Source organism: Camellia sinensis, chromosome 2, assembly GCF_055761805.1.
Source record: "Camellia sinensis isolate YWXY chromosome 2, ASM5576180v1, whole genome shotgun sequence".
Taxonomy (NCBI): domain Eukaryota; kingdom Viridiplantae; phylum Streptophyta; class Magnoliopsida; order Ericales; family Theaceae; genus Camellia; species Camellia sinensis.
The window spans coordinates 33,572,323-33,587,810 of record NC_138962.1 but is presented as its reverse complement, the minus strand read 5'-3'; the positions used below and the strand labels follow the sequence as shown (position 1 = coordinate 33,587,810).

The window sequence follows — 15,488 nt, the reverse complement described above, 5'->3', positions numbered from 1 at the left end:
AATGCCAAAAAATAAATTTGAAAACGTGTAAAATCAGAGGAGGTAAAATGTAATTATCCCTTGGGTTTATGATTTTAATATTTTTTTAAGGTAAGTTTGGCAATAATTTAAAATAGCCAAAAAAATATTAATATAAAAAATTTAACTATTCTCTTTATTTTTGTATATATATTTTCTTGAAAAGTTCAAAAATCAACTAAAATATAGTTTTAAAAACCATCTTTAATTTATCTTAAGTGTAAAGGGTTAAAATGTAATTTACCGATAATTTGGTACAAGTATTTGCAATGTACAACCGTAAAATGCATAAAGTTTACAAATTGACAAGGGAAAATTAGGGCTGAGCAAGGAATCCGTGAAATCCGTAATCCGATCCAGTCCAGTCCAATCCGATAGGTTTGGATTGGTTTTTTGAATCCGTGGTTCGGTTCCGGATTGAATAATTAAAAATCCGTAGTTCACGGATTGGTTCCGGATTGAATCCCACGGTTCCGGATTGGAACCGATCCGGACCGTATACAAATAGTCTATATTTTTATTATACATCCTCCCCCATAGTATCTTTTCTTATTCTATGTAAAATCTAAAGTCAAACCTAAAATCGTATAATATCTTCTTTTATTACTTTTGTTTGTTAGTTTTAAGTTTTAATTTGCAATGGTCTAAATACTTATGTCGTTATTATAGAAAAACATGTTGCTATTATGGAACTAATATAGCGCTAGCACTATGTTTATATTTTTATGAAATTCAAGTGTTATATATATATTTTTGTTATTTAATTATGTGAATCCGTGGTCCTAACCGATCCAATCCGTATTTAAATGGATTGGTTCGGATTGGTTCCATGATTTAAACGGATTGGATTGGTTCCAATTTTTTAGGAACCGTAAATAACGGATTGGTCTTAATTTTATCCCAATCCGGTCCAATCCGGACCATGCTCACCCCTAGGGAAAATTGTAAAGAAATTCGAGCGCGTCTCAAGTCCGGAGAATAGACCAAAGCCCTAATTCCCCAAACGAAGGGTTTTAGACTCGAGAAGAGACCACACTCACAGAGTCACGGTAAGAGAGCGAGAGAGAGAGAGAGAGAGAAGATGGAGGGAGCTTCGTACCAGCGATTTCCGAAGGTGAAGATTCGAGAGCTGAAGGACGATTACTGCAAGTTCGAGCTCCGAGACACCGACGCGAGCATGGCCAACGCTCTCCGCCGAGTCATGATCGCCGAAGTCCCAACCATCGCAATCGACCTTGTAGAAATTGAGGTCAACTCGTCCGTACTCAACGACGAGTTCATCGCTCACCGCCTAGGGCTCATCCCCCTCACCAGCGACCGAGCCATGAGCATGCGCTTCTCCAGAGACTGCGACGCCTGCGATGGCGATGGACAGTGCGAGTTCTGCTCCGTCGAGTTCCATTTGAGGGCCAAATGCATCAACGACCAAACCCTAGATGTTACTAGCAAGGACCTCTACAGCTCCGACCACACCGTTGTTCCTGTCGACTTCTCTGATTCCAGTTCTGGCTTTGACAATACCGAACAGAGGTATTTCGATTCTGTCTACATCAAGAGTTTATTTATTTATTTATTTTATTTTTTATTTTTTAAATTTATGTTTATTGCATCAAATTCTGTGTCTCTACCCTTGTATTTTGTGTGTACTGTATTTTTGGTTGAAAATTTTGTTTTGTTTTGTTTTTTTCCCCATCAATTTGGGGTTGTAGGGATTTTCATGAACTATCTATTTGTTTAGCAACGTGCTGCTTCTTGGTTGTCAAGGAAGTGAAGGGAAAAAAGAAGAATCAATTAAGAAGCTATTTTACTTGATTTTTGTATATAATTTCTTTCTCATCTCATTCGGTGTCGGGGAGATTCAGAAAAACGGGGCCTAATCATCAGTTCTTTTGTAAAGAAAATGGAAAAGGAGTATCACAAGATTACCAGTCTGTTTGACAAAACTTTTTTGCAGCTTAGAAAACATTTTAAAAAGTTAGCTTTTTAAACTTAGTTTGATTTGAAAAAACAAATGAGCTGAAACCCTAATTTGTTTTTTTACCAAACACTAGCGTTCAAGATATAACCGCTTAAGCATAAATTTCAAAATTTGAGGTAAATAATATGCAAATAAGTTTTGCCAAATGGGGCCGATGAAGTTGTAAGCTGAATGCTTTACTGTTGATATTTCGAATTTCAAAAGTCCAAACTGTAGCTAATCAAAGTATAATCTCTATTAGCTAGTCATTTCAATTTTCTCTCCCTGATATCCCTTCTCTCCTTCTGTGAAACCTTATCCCTTTTGCTCCCACCTGAACCCTCTGCGGTGGTCTCCTCTTCCTCTGAATTGCCTTTCTCAAAACCTCCTCCTCCCTCTGCACTGCCGCCCAAAACCCGCACCCCACTCGAACCCATCTCCCCTCCCCATTTCTCTACCTTTGAACTCCCTCACCCAAAATCCCTTCATATCCACTACTCTCTCTCTCTCTCTCTCCCTCCCTTCTGTACTAAAATGAAAGAACTTGGACATAGACACGAACATGGTGATTTCAAAAAAAATGAGAACATGGACACGGTGGGGACACCATTTTAAATATATCTTTATTTGTTATATGGATTAATATTACATCTAAAAAAAAAAAAAATTAAGAAAACTAACAAAAATTCAATTTAGAAAAACCTCACTCTTAAGTTAATTCTTATCTTTTTTGTCTTTTTTTAAAAAGTACAAACACGGATACAGATATGCAGATATATAAATTTTCAAAAAATACAAAACACGACACGTTTGGGGACATGTGCGAAACATATAATTTTATATATTTTATATATTTTTAAATATTTAATATTTATTTTATGCCAAATATTTAATTTTATTAAATTTATTATCCTTAGATTTGTTATTTTAGTAAAAAAAATATAAAATTATTATTTATTTTTTTTGAAAAAAATGGTCCTCAAAATTAGGAGTGGGAATTCCTGACACAACACGATAATACGACACGAACTGTACACGAAGTTAGCGAGTTAGGGTTGAGTATTTTCTGACACGAACACGTATATGACACGACCTATGAACTAGTATAACAAACATGTCATGTTCAGGTTGAATCTGCGAAATCCGAAAATGACACGTTCAACCCGTTTATTTTAGTGTGCAACCCGTTAACACGAACACAACCTGAAAATGACCTATCGATGATGTGTGTAACTTTATATATATATATATATATATATTAATATAGGTATATATAGATAGATATTTATATTAATTAATTGATATATAATGCGACCATTTTTGTTCTCTTTATCTTTTTTCCTTTTCTTTTCTTCCAAACAAAATTTTTCCTTTTCTTTTCTTCCAAACAAGATTTTTCGTGTTTGCTTCTCTCACTCAAATAGGTTTTTTGTTGGGTCAATCGTGTCATATCGTGTCGTGTCATGGTAAATATATAGGTTTAGAAATTAATTGTGTGTGGAGGTTGAGGACAAAGGGAAAAAAGAAGTGACGTGAGAGAGTATAGGGAGCTATCCTCAGAATTGAGGATCAAACAGAAGATAATCATTATCCAGGTTGACGAGAGATCTAGAGGGAGTCTAGTGGAGATTATAGAGAGGAATCGACTACAAAGCTTCTCACCGAAGATAGATTTGGGAGGTGCAAGTTGGGCAGTGCAAGCTCTTTAGCAGGTGGGGAAGCTTTACAAAGGAGGCTCTTTCTTTAGTAAGTACCATAGCAGCTCCGCTGTGTTTTGTTTACAGAAGTATACCAATGGTAGGGCTGTTTTTGTTGACTTGTTGAAATGGGAGGGAGGTGTCAAGAGAGCCAACATTATTATTCCTGCGGGGAATAATGGTAGTGGGTGGATAGATACAGCTACCATGCTTCGTAAAGTCATTTGCAATGAACCCAAGAGAAACACTATGGGTATGGAAGCCAGTGTTAGAGTTACAAAAGGAGTTCAGAGCAAGGGGACAAAGGAGATGGCTATGTAAGGGAAAACAGGGGTGAACAGAGGAAGGAAGCTTGTCGACTTGTTCAATGAGTATCAAATGGGTAATTGAGGGTCGATATGAAACAGGCTGTAGTCTGTGTAAGATGTGATTTTTCAAGCAGCTGGGCTCAAATTGAAAAGGAGTTGAGCAAATATTTAAAGATGTCTATTGCTCCTCGACCATTTCAAATCAATCGAGCTTTGTTTTGGGTTAGTAACAGAGAGGAAGCGAATTTTATTGGAAACAAGGGATTGAGATTCCTCGACAAAGGTGTGGCGATCAGCTTGGAGAAGTGGTCTGAGGAGAAGCACGTTAAACAAGAGGTTATTGTCTCTTATGGAGGGTGGATTGCAGTGTGCGACTTGCCATTTATCCTTTGGAATGAGCAGGTATTCTAGTGCATAGGACAGAGATGTGGTTTGTTGGAAGTTGATAGAAAAACTATCTCTTTGGACAATCTCTTTGAGGTAAGATTGAAAGTCAGAGGCTTTGATTGTGGTTTTCTGCCAGCTTTTATGGAGGTCAAGGAGGGAGGTTGATCTTCCATGGTGCGCCTAAAGCCATTGTCCAAGCCAGTGCGACGGGAAGTGGAAGTTTGGCCAAAGATTTTTCGGCAAGAGTCTTTAGGTGAATCTTTCGCGAGGGATGGCCAGGAGGGTCACGTGGCGGCATGGAAGGGGAAAGCCGAAAGGGTGCAGAAGCTGAAAGGGCAGGGGTCAGGTCCCATGCTGTTGTTGAGATGAAGGGAAGATCAAGGGATAAGGGGCTTAGGGAGGCCTCAAATGGGCTAATGGGGCATAGTGGGCCAAGTGTTATTTTGGGCCCAACTGATTTATATGATAAGGGCCAGAGGTTTATTAAGCAGTGCCCCAGTTCGTCTTTTCCAAGAGATGGGCCAGGCTATAAGCAACAAATGGATTATACTATTGGGCCTCAAAGAGTGGATGAGGTCTATTCAGATGAATTGGCTCCCGTGGGTAAATTGAATGGGTTTCATAGTTTGGAAGAGATCTGAGATACAGATAGACCCGAATTGCTTGAAGATGGAAGGTGATCCATTGGAGAGGAGGAGGTTCAGAGTCAGCAGTCTTCTAGGGTGCGAGAAGATGTGGATGTTGATTGCTAGATGAATTCTCAGAGGAATAATCAGTTTCGACTAACAAGGGACGAGATTTAGCTAGGATTAGCTGACTTGGTGAATGGATCTGTCGAGGATTTGAAAAGAACAAAGAGGAATATGGAGTGGATCGATGATAGGATAGAGGATGTGAACGATGCTGATTTGTTGAGTCGCAAGGTAGATGAAGGGTGTTTCGAGCCTAACGAAGTGTTGTAAGCTCTAGAAATTTATGGGTCTGAGGTGAGCTCTGAGTTCGACTCTAGTTCAGGAGGCGAGGGAGGTGATCAAGAAGAGTATGATTTTCAGCTGTTTAATCTCTTTAAGGAACAGGGCACTGCTAAGGAGGAGGAGGAGGCTGAGGGTGTCTCTGAAACAATGGATCATGTCAGTGGCACTGTTATTCAAGATACCACAGCTCCAACATCTGAGAGGGTTAACATTGCTAGTCAAGTCTTTTCTTCTCTTAGGGACGGGGTAGGGGGTTTTCAGTGTCTTGGTCTTGATTGTTCTATTAGGGGAAAGGATGATTAAGGAGTCATGCTGGATATCTCCAGAGCCATGATGGCGGGCTCTCCCATTAATCCTGTGTCCTATAATGCTAAAATTACTGTAGGCCAAGTAAATGATGCTTAAGAAGGAGATTCTCTTAATCATATGACCAAGAGAAGCTGTGTTTTTAGTGGGGTGAGGGATAGTGAGGTAGAAACAGAGCGTTGGTTGATGGAGTAAAACAAGTATGCGTCTTGTCCTATTGAGGAAAATGAAGTACCTCATTTCAAGCATTTGCTTCAAGTTATAAGGCTTTTGCTAGTAAGGTTATCCCTGGGTATTACAAAGAACCAGAGAAGAAGTATGGTGTTCGAAAGGCTACCAATGGGAAGGATGGTGTTAGTGGAAAGGAAAATAGTGTCACTAGGAGGGAGTGTGCTAGAAGGGGAGGGGCTTCGGTTAGAAGGGTGGCCTAGGGAGTTAAGGAATTTGGTGAGCACAATTAATTATGATAGGAGAGATGAAGAGGTTAGGGGTAACAATGTTTCTCAATGAAGATTGTTAGTTGGAATGTGAGGGGTTTGGGCTCTGGGAAGAAGAGGGGGGTCATTAGGGAATTTTTGAGGAAACATCAACCTGATATTGTCATTTTTCAGAAAACTAAAGTGAAAGCTTGTGATAGGAATTTTATTAGTGTTTGGGGATTTAGGCATAAAAAGTGGGCTTTTGTACCATAAGTGGGAAGGTTTGGAGGTATTTTATGCTAAGTTGTCAAATCGGGATTCGTATCGCGAATCGAAATGGTCTTGTACCGAATCGCGAATCGAATCGAATCGTGAATCGTAAAGATTCGGTCACTTTTTCTAAATTACTTAAAAACATATATCTACATATTTAGATGATAAATATATCTTATGAATATAAAATATTTAGACTTAAATAAATAAAAATGTTATTTTGAATAATAATCACGTAGTTTAATAGGTAAGAAGTTAATAAAGGTTCCTATGTAAGATCACCATATTACCTTTTTTCTTTTTTAGATATTTCTTATCAACCATTCTTAATAAAGATGTAATATCACCATCTTGCCTTTTTTCTTTTTTAGATATTTCTTATCAGCCATTCTTAATAAAGATAGTAACCAAATAGACAAACTATCAATTTTCAAAGTAACAATAATTAACAACAATGTTGATATTCGGACAATAAGCATATATACTTTTCTAAGTAACAGTGAGCAAATAATAAGAAGGAATTATTTAGAATCTTTTATTTTAAAACCTAAAATATTTTAAAAAGTATAACTGACCTCCCATATGTAATATTCAATTTAATAAAATAGTAATAGATAAGTCATAGTGTAACTTTAATCTTAAACATCTTTAGAAGATATATTATGATTTTTTAAAACGAAAAAAAAAATGAGAAGCAAAGTTAAAAATATGTTGAGTCTGATTGAATCTAATTGGATCCTATTAAAATTCCATGATCACTAAAATAACAATAAATCATGTATATATGTTGGTTATTTTGGTATTAAACACTATTAAAAATTGTATTATGCCATTTTTACTAAAAAGATGGAGAAAAAAAGAGTCGAAAATATGTCGTACTCAATAATTTCAAAAATTACATGAATCGTAAAAAGTGAATCGAATCGTGAATCGATTGTGAATCGTGCGATTCACTAGAGATTTACTTCCAAAATTGATTCACCCATAAATTCCTATCGATTTTGCAAAAATTGCGAATCGAATCGTGAATCGAATTGCGAATCGTAAGATTTTGATAACAAAGATTTTATGTATTTGGGATGAGAGGGTGGTTTTTGAGTGTGAATCTTTAGTTGGAGAGTTTTCATTATTAAGTAGGTTCAGGAATCTAGATAATAGGGAGTGGTGGATGTCGGGGGTACATGACCCAAATTGTCCTTCTAAGAGACAGGCTTTGTGGGAGGAGTTATGTGGGTTATATGGGTTATGCTACCCCAACTGCTGTTTAGGGGGGAGGGGACTTCAATGTGGTTACGAAAGTTTTAGAAAAGCTTAATGGGAGTAGAATCAATAGGAGTATGAGAGATTTTGATGGGTATATTAGAGGATGCGAGTTGGTGGATCCTCCTTTATTTAATGCAAGATTCACATGGTCTAATCTTCGGGAAAGTCGGGTACGTTGTAGACTAGATAGATTTTTATTTTCTTTGGGTTGGGATGGGGTTTTTCCCAATGTGAGACAGGAGGTGCTTCTAAGATTAGTATCCGATCATTGCCCCATTATGATTGAGAGTTGTCCTTTTAGGTGGGGTCTGGCCGCATTTAGGTTTGAGAATATGTGATTGGGACATCATTTGTTCAAGGAGAACTTTGCGGGGTGGTGGAATAATGCTAGATGTCACAGGTGGAAGGGTTTTAGATTCATGAGAAAGCTGAAGGTCATTAAAGAGCACGTGAAGCTTTGGAATAGGGAGGTGTTTGGGAATTTGGAATCATCGAAATTTCAAGTTATGAGTAGAATTGAGGAGATAAACACTTTGGAGATGCAGGGAGGTCGAGGAATTGAGGAGAGAGAGAGGAGGGAACTAGGTGTGACGTTGGAAGAGTTGACTTTTAGAGAGCGGATTTTTTGGGCACAAAAAGCAAAGGTGAGGTGGCTAAAGGAGGGTGATGTTAGTTCGAAATTCTTTCATAGGATTGCAGATGGAAAAATGAAGAAAAAGTTCATTAAGAGGTTGGAAGTAAGGACAGCGGTAGTGGTGGACTCAAAGAAGCAAATAGTCCAAGGGATTTTTTATTTTTATTCAAAATTGTTTTCGAAGGATGAGATAGTCAAGCCTAGGATAGATGAGCTTGAGTGGAGGCCTATTGATCAGGAAAGTGCGACTTGGTTAGAAAGACCTTTTGAGGAAATGGAGATTAGGGATGCAGTTTTTAAGTGCGAGAGGGACGAGGCTCCAGGCCCAAATGGGTTTTCCATGGCTGTTTTTCAAGATTGTTGGGAGGTGGTGAAGGGGGATTTGTTGAGAGTTTTCATGGAATTTTATGAGACACGGGTGGTTAATTTATGTGCAAATGCCACATTTATCTGTTTGATTCCTAAGAGGGATGGAGCCATAAGAATTGGTGATTTTAGACCAATTAGTTTGGTGACATCACTCTATAAGATTTTGGGGAAGGTTTTGTAAAAAAGGTTGAGGGTTTCTTTAGGGGATACAATCTCTCCAACTCAAGGGGCTTTTGTAAAAGGCAGACAGATTCTAGATGTGGTTCCGGTGGTGAATGAGATGGTCGAGGAGTGTAGGAAGTCAGGAAAGAGAAGTCTTGTGTTTAAGGCAGATTTTGAGAAAGCGTACGATCATGTAGATTGGCATTTTTTGGATTTTGTGATGGATAGGAAAGGTTATGGTGAGAGATGGAGGTCCTAGATTAGGGGATGTTTGGCGTCTTGCAATATGTTGGTTATAGTCAATGGTAAACCAGGGTAGAGTTTTAAGGCATCTCGAGGGTTGAGACAGGGCAATGCTTGATCTCCTTTTCTCTTCATCATGGCAGTGAATGTGTTAGGAAGGATGGTAGATAGGGCTTCTTCTCTGAGGGGGACGAGAGCCAAATGGTTAATCTCTTTTCGGTGGTAAGGTTTTTCGGGGTGTTCTCTGGTCTCAGGGTAAATTTAGAGAAGAGTAGGGTAGCGAGTATTAATGTTAATTCAAGTTTGATTCAGAGAGTGGCTGAGTTACTTAGGTGTGGTATAGAGACATTTCCGATAAAGTATTTGAGGCTCCTGTTGAGAGGTAATCCAAGGGGTGAAGTGTTTTGGAATCCGGTTGTTTAAAAGATAGAAAAGAGGTTAGAAGGGTGGAGCAGGGCTTTACTATTCTGTGGGGGTAGGTACACTTTGGTTAAGACAGTGCTAAGTGGAATTCTAATTTATTTCATGTCTGTGTTCAAGATTCCAGTCAAGGTAGCAAAATTCATAGAAAAGTTAATGAGGGATTTTCTTTGGGAAGGGAAAGATGAAGAAAGAAAGGATCATTTGATAAAATGGGAAATGGTGTCCTTAGGGGAGTTTGGCCATTGGTAATATAGTGGCTAGAAACATGGCTTTGCTGGTGGTTATGGACATTCCCCACTGAGTGTGGTTCATTATGGCATGCAGTTATTAAAAGTAAATATGGGACTCAGGTTAATGGTAGCGACTCAGGTGGTCACGAGGGGTAAGGGCATGCTCCTTGGAAATTCATTTCTCATATTTATCCAGTTTGGTCCCGATTTATTTCTGTGAGGGTGGGTAATGGGGAAAAGTTCAAATTTTGGGAGGATGTTTAGGTGGGCTCTTTGTCCTTGGCTGCGTCCTATCCACTTTTGTATAGCGTTTCTCAGTCTCATAATTGTTGTTTCGTCTGTGGCGGGTTCTTTGGTGGCTCCTTTTTCTTGGAATTTTAACTTCTGCCGGAATCTTCATGAGAGGGAAGTTCCGGAATTGGTATCTCTTTTGTCAAGGCTCGAAAATATTTCTCTGTCTCCAATTTTGGAGGATAGGTTGGTTTGGAATATTCATTTGTCGGGTTCTTTTACTTATAAATCCTTTATTGATAAAATCATTGATACTTCTCATGTACCGGAGTTTCTGTTTCATAAAAAGTTTTGGAAGGCTTGTGCTCCTCTTAAGGTGAAAGTGTTCATGTGGATCTTAGTTCATGGGGGCACTTTGACAAATGATTCATTGCAAAAGAGGAGACCTTCGCGGTATCTTAATCCTCAATGGTGCATTATGTGTTGTAAAAGTGAAAAATCTCTAGATTATCTCTTTTTGCATTACTCGGTGGCTGGTCGGTTGTGACATAGGGTGTTTGGATTGGGTAGTGTGATGTGAGTGGCCCCGAAAGGATGTGCTCAAATGCTATTACTTGATTTTCAAGTTTTTGGAAGTTCGAAGAGGGCTAAAGTGCTTTGGATTGGTGTTGTCTTTGCAATTTTCTGGGTCATTTGGTTGGAAAGAAATGTGTGTGTTTTCGAAGGAGTTTCTATGGGATAGGGTGAGATACTTGGCGTCTTTTTGGGCCTTGACGAGCTTAGTATTCCGAGTGATTCCGTTTTTTTTGCTTGCTACCGATTGGGTGTCAGTTTGTACTGTGTAGTAATAGATGTTTGTCTTTTTGTATTTTCTTTTGTCTCTTTTGGTTTTTTCCATCTTTCTTGTAGAGGATTCCTTATCCTCATTTTTCTTGGCCTTGAGCCTTAATATATCTTTGTTTGTTGCTGATCAAAAAAATAATAATAATAATAATTGTGTCACCCACAGGTTGACACGATTATTAACAGGTTATGTTAGTATTTGCATATATGACTTATTTATTAAACAGGTCATATTTTTGTTCATACTTTTGACACGCGAATTTGATATGATACTCGAACAAGACACGACACGGCACAATACCCACCCCTACTCAATTAATTTTTTTGAAAAAAATGGTCCTTAGCATGTACCAAGTGTAACACATGTCAGAAACCTGTACGTCACCTCTGAAGAGGTGTCCATGCTTCATAGGTCTTTTTTTATTAATGATCTATTAATTATTTATATCTAAGCAAAAAGTAATAAACATTCAGCATCCAACATCTTTCTAAAGTGCATAAAGAAGAGGGGGGGGAAACTGTCATGTCTCCTGTATCCCTTGAGAACAAATTAATTAAATAAAGAGACATGCCACATGGTGTGTCTCGTACGTGTATCCGCCATGTCCTCATGTTTGACACCGCTACGGCTCGTGTTTTGGGGTGTCGATGCTTCATAGCTTTTATGTCATTCAAAACCGTCTCCACGTCCAATTCCTCTCTTGTAATTTTTTTTTTTTGGTTCCAACAGACTATCCAAAAATAGAGAGCATTGTTGGAGGATGTATTGCAAAAAGCGGCTAGTTAAAATAGAGAAAACACTTTTTGGTGTACTTCACCAAAATTGCTAGCTTTGTTGGAGATGCCCTATTAGTCTTTATTCAATGTATATTTTGTATTTTTCCAAATAATTGACAATTTGGCTCAAAATTCAATTCGTTTTCTTCCCTATTTTTTTTTCTAACAGCCATTGAGTGCATAGTGGAGTAGAATTTATTTTTGTTTTTTAATTTTTCCACAATATTGTACTTTTCTTGTGGTTGATCAGTAGTATCAAAATACTTATAAAAAAAGGTAGATATCCAAACTTGAATTTGTTAAGTTTCTTTGAGTTTTCATGTAAATGTTCAGTTTTGTTAGAATTTTTTGTTCATCAGCTTGTAATCTGTGTTGGCCCATGCAATTATCAGCATGATCAAAATTGTAAAAGTTGAGTGGATATGATGTTTTTTCTTTTTTTTTTGGGTCCTCTGTACTCAGGGGAATTATAATAGTGAAATTACGACGGGGGCAGGAACTGAGGCTGAGAGCCATAGCCAGAAAAGGCATTGGCAAAGACCACGCAAAATGGTCTCCTGCAGCAACTGTTACTTTCATGTATGAGCCAGAGATTCATATCAATGAAGAATTGATGGAGACTTTGTCACTTGAGGAGAAAACAAGTTGGGTTGAAAGCAGTCCTACAAAAGTGTTTGACATTGATCCTAATACCCAGCAGGTTGGTTGAATTTTCACAATTTGCATTTTGCATTTTGTGTAACACTGTGTGTTATATATTTCCATTAACTATTAGGATTTGACATTATGTCTACAAATGCTTAAAATGTGGATTTCAATATTTTCATGTAACTGGTTGCATTGGCATTTATTAATTGACTTCTTACAGTTGTGTTTGAGGGCCATTTGTGCTGAAAAATGTGTTCATTTTTTGTATTATCTGTGTTTTATCGCTTGTAAGTTGTAACATAAATGCAATACCTCACTGGTTTTTGAGGATTGCTTGGGCAGACGAAATTTGTCTTTAGTATTGGTTCTTTTACTTTAGACATGCAAGGTAGTTTACGTTGACCAACATGGTTTATACAAGTATTCTTTCTTGGGTATCTTCATTGATTGGGGCAACCTGCATGGGCAAAGGTATTAGTGGTGGAAGCAGCATGACTATCAGTATATTTGTTGCCCGCAATAGGTTGTCAAATTATTTCCATCCATGATTTCTAAGTGGAAGAGAGGAAAGCATTATTCTATTTATCTAGGTCCTTTGGATATGTTTTTAGTCATATTTTAAATGAATATTTCAAAACTAGTCAAGCACTCGTTGCATTGCATTTGATGGATTACGTGTGTAACCTTAAAATTCATATAATACACGTTTCTTTAAAATTCATTTAACCCTTTTTTAGGTATAATCAATGTTTTATCAAATGCACATATCTTTCATGTGGGAATACACATCTTTACTTGTATACACTGTACGTGCATCTTTCCTGTGGGAATCATCTGGAAGCATTAGAGACATCTTGTTCAGCTTCTTCCTTATTCATTTGGTTTAAGATTGTTTGCCACAGCACCATGGTGAGGCTGGTCCCTTCCCTTGCATTTCTTTCATAGTGTCTGCCCATAAACAACCTGCTAGCTACAACCAGCCACCTTAATTTCTATTTGTTTCATACCACAAAGTCTTTGAGCCAAACTTTTGTTCATGTGTTGAACTACTTTTACTTTTTATATTACAGTGGTTAAATTAAGTTTTACCAAGTAATTTCCTATTGAATATCTCTGCACATGGGGCTGTTCAGTGCAGCTTACTTGATGAGCTGCTTATAGTTTTTTTATTTTACGAGTCACGTGCTAGACTGTTTGGTGCAGTTTCTGTTTATAACTTATTAGGTAAAAATAATTTAAATAAGCTGAAAAAAATTGATTACTAAAAGCTGGGTGAGGGTGGCTTTTGGTTTTTGCTTTTGGATTATCAACTTATAATTTGCAATAAGTTGCACCAAACAACACCATTACATGTCTATTTTTCGTCTTGATTGTGAGCATGGTTTGGAAAGTATACCTGCTCGATTCGGGATGTTTGATCCCCATTCTTGTAGAGTTCTCTGACATAATGTCATGGTGTATATCTTGTGAACCTAGGGCTGCATTTAGTGGTACTAGAGCTTAGGATTGCAGTGACTTTTTTGACAAAATTCCGCATGTAGGTATTCATTGCATTCCTTTGGTGGTTGTTCTACACAACACATATTTATGTTGATTTGCATCACTAACAAGCTTGCGTTGCATCAATACTCATTATAGGTTGCTGAAACATAATATTAAGTTTACACGATGATGTGTTCCATCTTTCAAAAGCATCCCATGACTTTATTGTGTCACAATCAGACTGTTGGTTTCTTTGTCCTTTTCTCCCAAAGGTTGTTGTAGTCGATCCTGAGGCATACACGTATGATGATGAAGTGATCAAGAAAGCAGAGGCAATGGGTAAGCCAGGACTCGTTGAGATCTATGCCAAAGAAGACAGTTTTATATTCACAGTGGAATCTACTGGCGCAATCAAAGCTTCTCAATTGTTGCTTAATGCAATAGAAGTCCTCAAACAAAAGCTGGATGCCGTTCGCCTTTCAGAGGATACTGTAGAAGCTGATGAACAGTTCGGTGAGCTGGGTGCACATATGCGTGGAGGATGATTGCTTTGTTATTCCAGATTTGTCAAGGCGATTTCCTTGGATTTTGAGGAAGTCAATTTCTTCCTTTCTCTTTATGAGACATGCTTTATCCAGATATCTCCCTGCAAATCGTTGATAAATATTATGGATATTAGTCGTATCATCTGTATGTATGCCAACTTTCGTCGTTGAACTTGTTGAGTTGCCGATGTTACGTACTGTTGAATTTAACCTGTAAGAAGTGCATTTAAACTAGCATTTTATGAATTTAGAACTGTTAGTTGAGGTGAAGTCTTACTTGGAGCTTATGTTGTTTGGAGTTGTTCTGACACTTTTATGCAGTTTTCTTTACCATTTTTGTTGGTCTGCTGATTCGGTTGTTTTCTAAACCTTCTCCATTTATGATGTTATCGTCTTATGCTGCATGGAGGCAAATTCGCTTGTGTTGTATTTTATAATGGAATGCAGCTTCATTGGCATGTGGACAGAGTCTAGTTTGGTTTGGTTTGGTTTGGTTTGGTTTCAACACAATTCCAGATGACCTCTAGGATGGCATGTGAGCTTGATTTCAGCTTTGTTGCAGAAATCTTGTATAATAGGTGAAATTCTCTTCTGGAACTGAAATTTGCAAGCCCTACATTACGATCAATTTATAGAACTCAATTCTTTTTTATAGTGTTCCATGGGAGAGAGTCCTTTTTCCTGCACTCGACAGTCTTTGATAAATACTAGTTTGAATGGAGATATACTGTATGCCCTCAATAGTTGTATGGTGTTTGATGGGTTTTTTTGGGGACATTATGTTTGGCATATTTTGGTGAATAAGATTTCAATAAATTGATTCATTGAGTGTGCCTGGATTGCCTAGTTGTAAACTTTGCCATTGTGTTTGATATTAGATGTGGATTGAATGCTTGACTGAAAAATGAGGCGGATTGCTACTAATTCTGGGAAGAACCAAAATTCCTGATTTGAAATTGCTGCAGTGTTTATTGGTGTTTTTTTTTTTTTTTTTTTTTTTTTTTTTTTTTTTTATATTAGAGAGAATATTTTAATGGTTACCTGTTTTTGTTGATTGATGGTGGTGGTGATGGGTCTCTTTGTATTTAGGAGTGTGTGACAGCTCTGGTGTAAATCCTAGTTAATTGTTATTGTTATTGGCCTTGGCCTTGAATGCAATATATCTCTAATTTAATTTCAGAAACTATATTAAAGGCCCTTGTAGTTTTTAATTTTTCATATCAATATCACTTCTTTCATTTTGTGGTTCACTTGGTGGTGTAGTGTTGAACCCATAATGGTGCATCATTCAACAAAAGG

The 15,488-nt window shown here is 37.6% G+C and overlaps 1 protein-coding gene across 1 annotated transcript; it reads left to right on the top strand.

Moving 5' to 3' along the window:
• The first annotated feature begins 921 nt into the window (after positions 1 to 921).
• On the top strand, positions 922 to 14,522 carry LOC114257752 (DNA-directed RNA polymerases II, IV and V subunit 3). Its single transcript, XM_028197544.2, has 3 exons — positions 922 to 1,548; positions 11,977 to 12,214; positions 13,917 to 14,522. Exons 1-3 carry the CDS (start codon positions 1,100 to 1,102, stop codon positions 14,187 to 14,189), a joined length of 960 nt encoding a protein of 319 aa, XP_028053345.1. The 5' UTR covers positions 922 to 1,099; the 3' UTR covers positions 14,190 to 14,522.
• Positions 14,523 to 15,488: the final 966 nt, after the last annotated feature.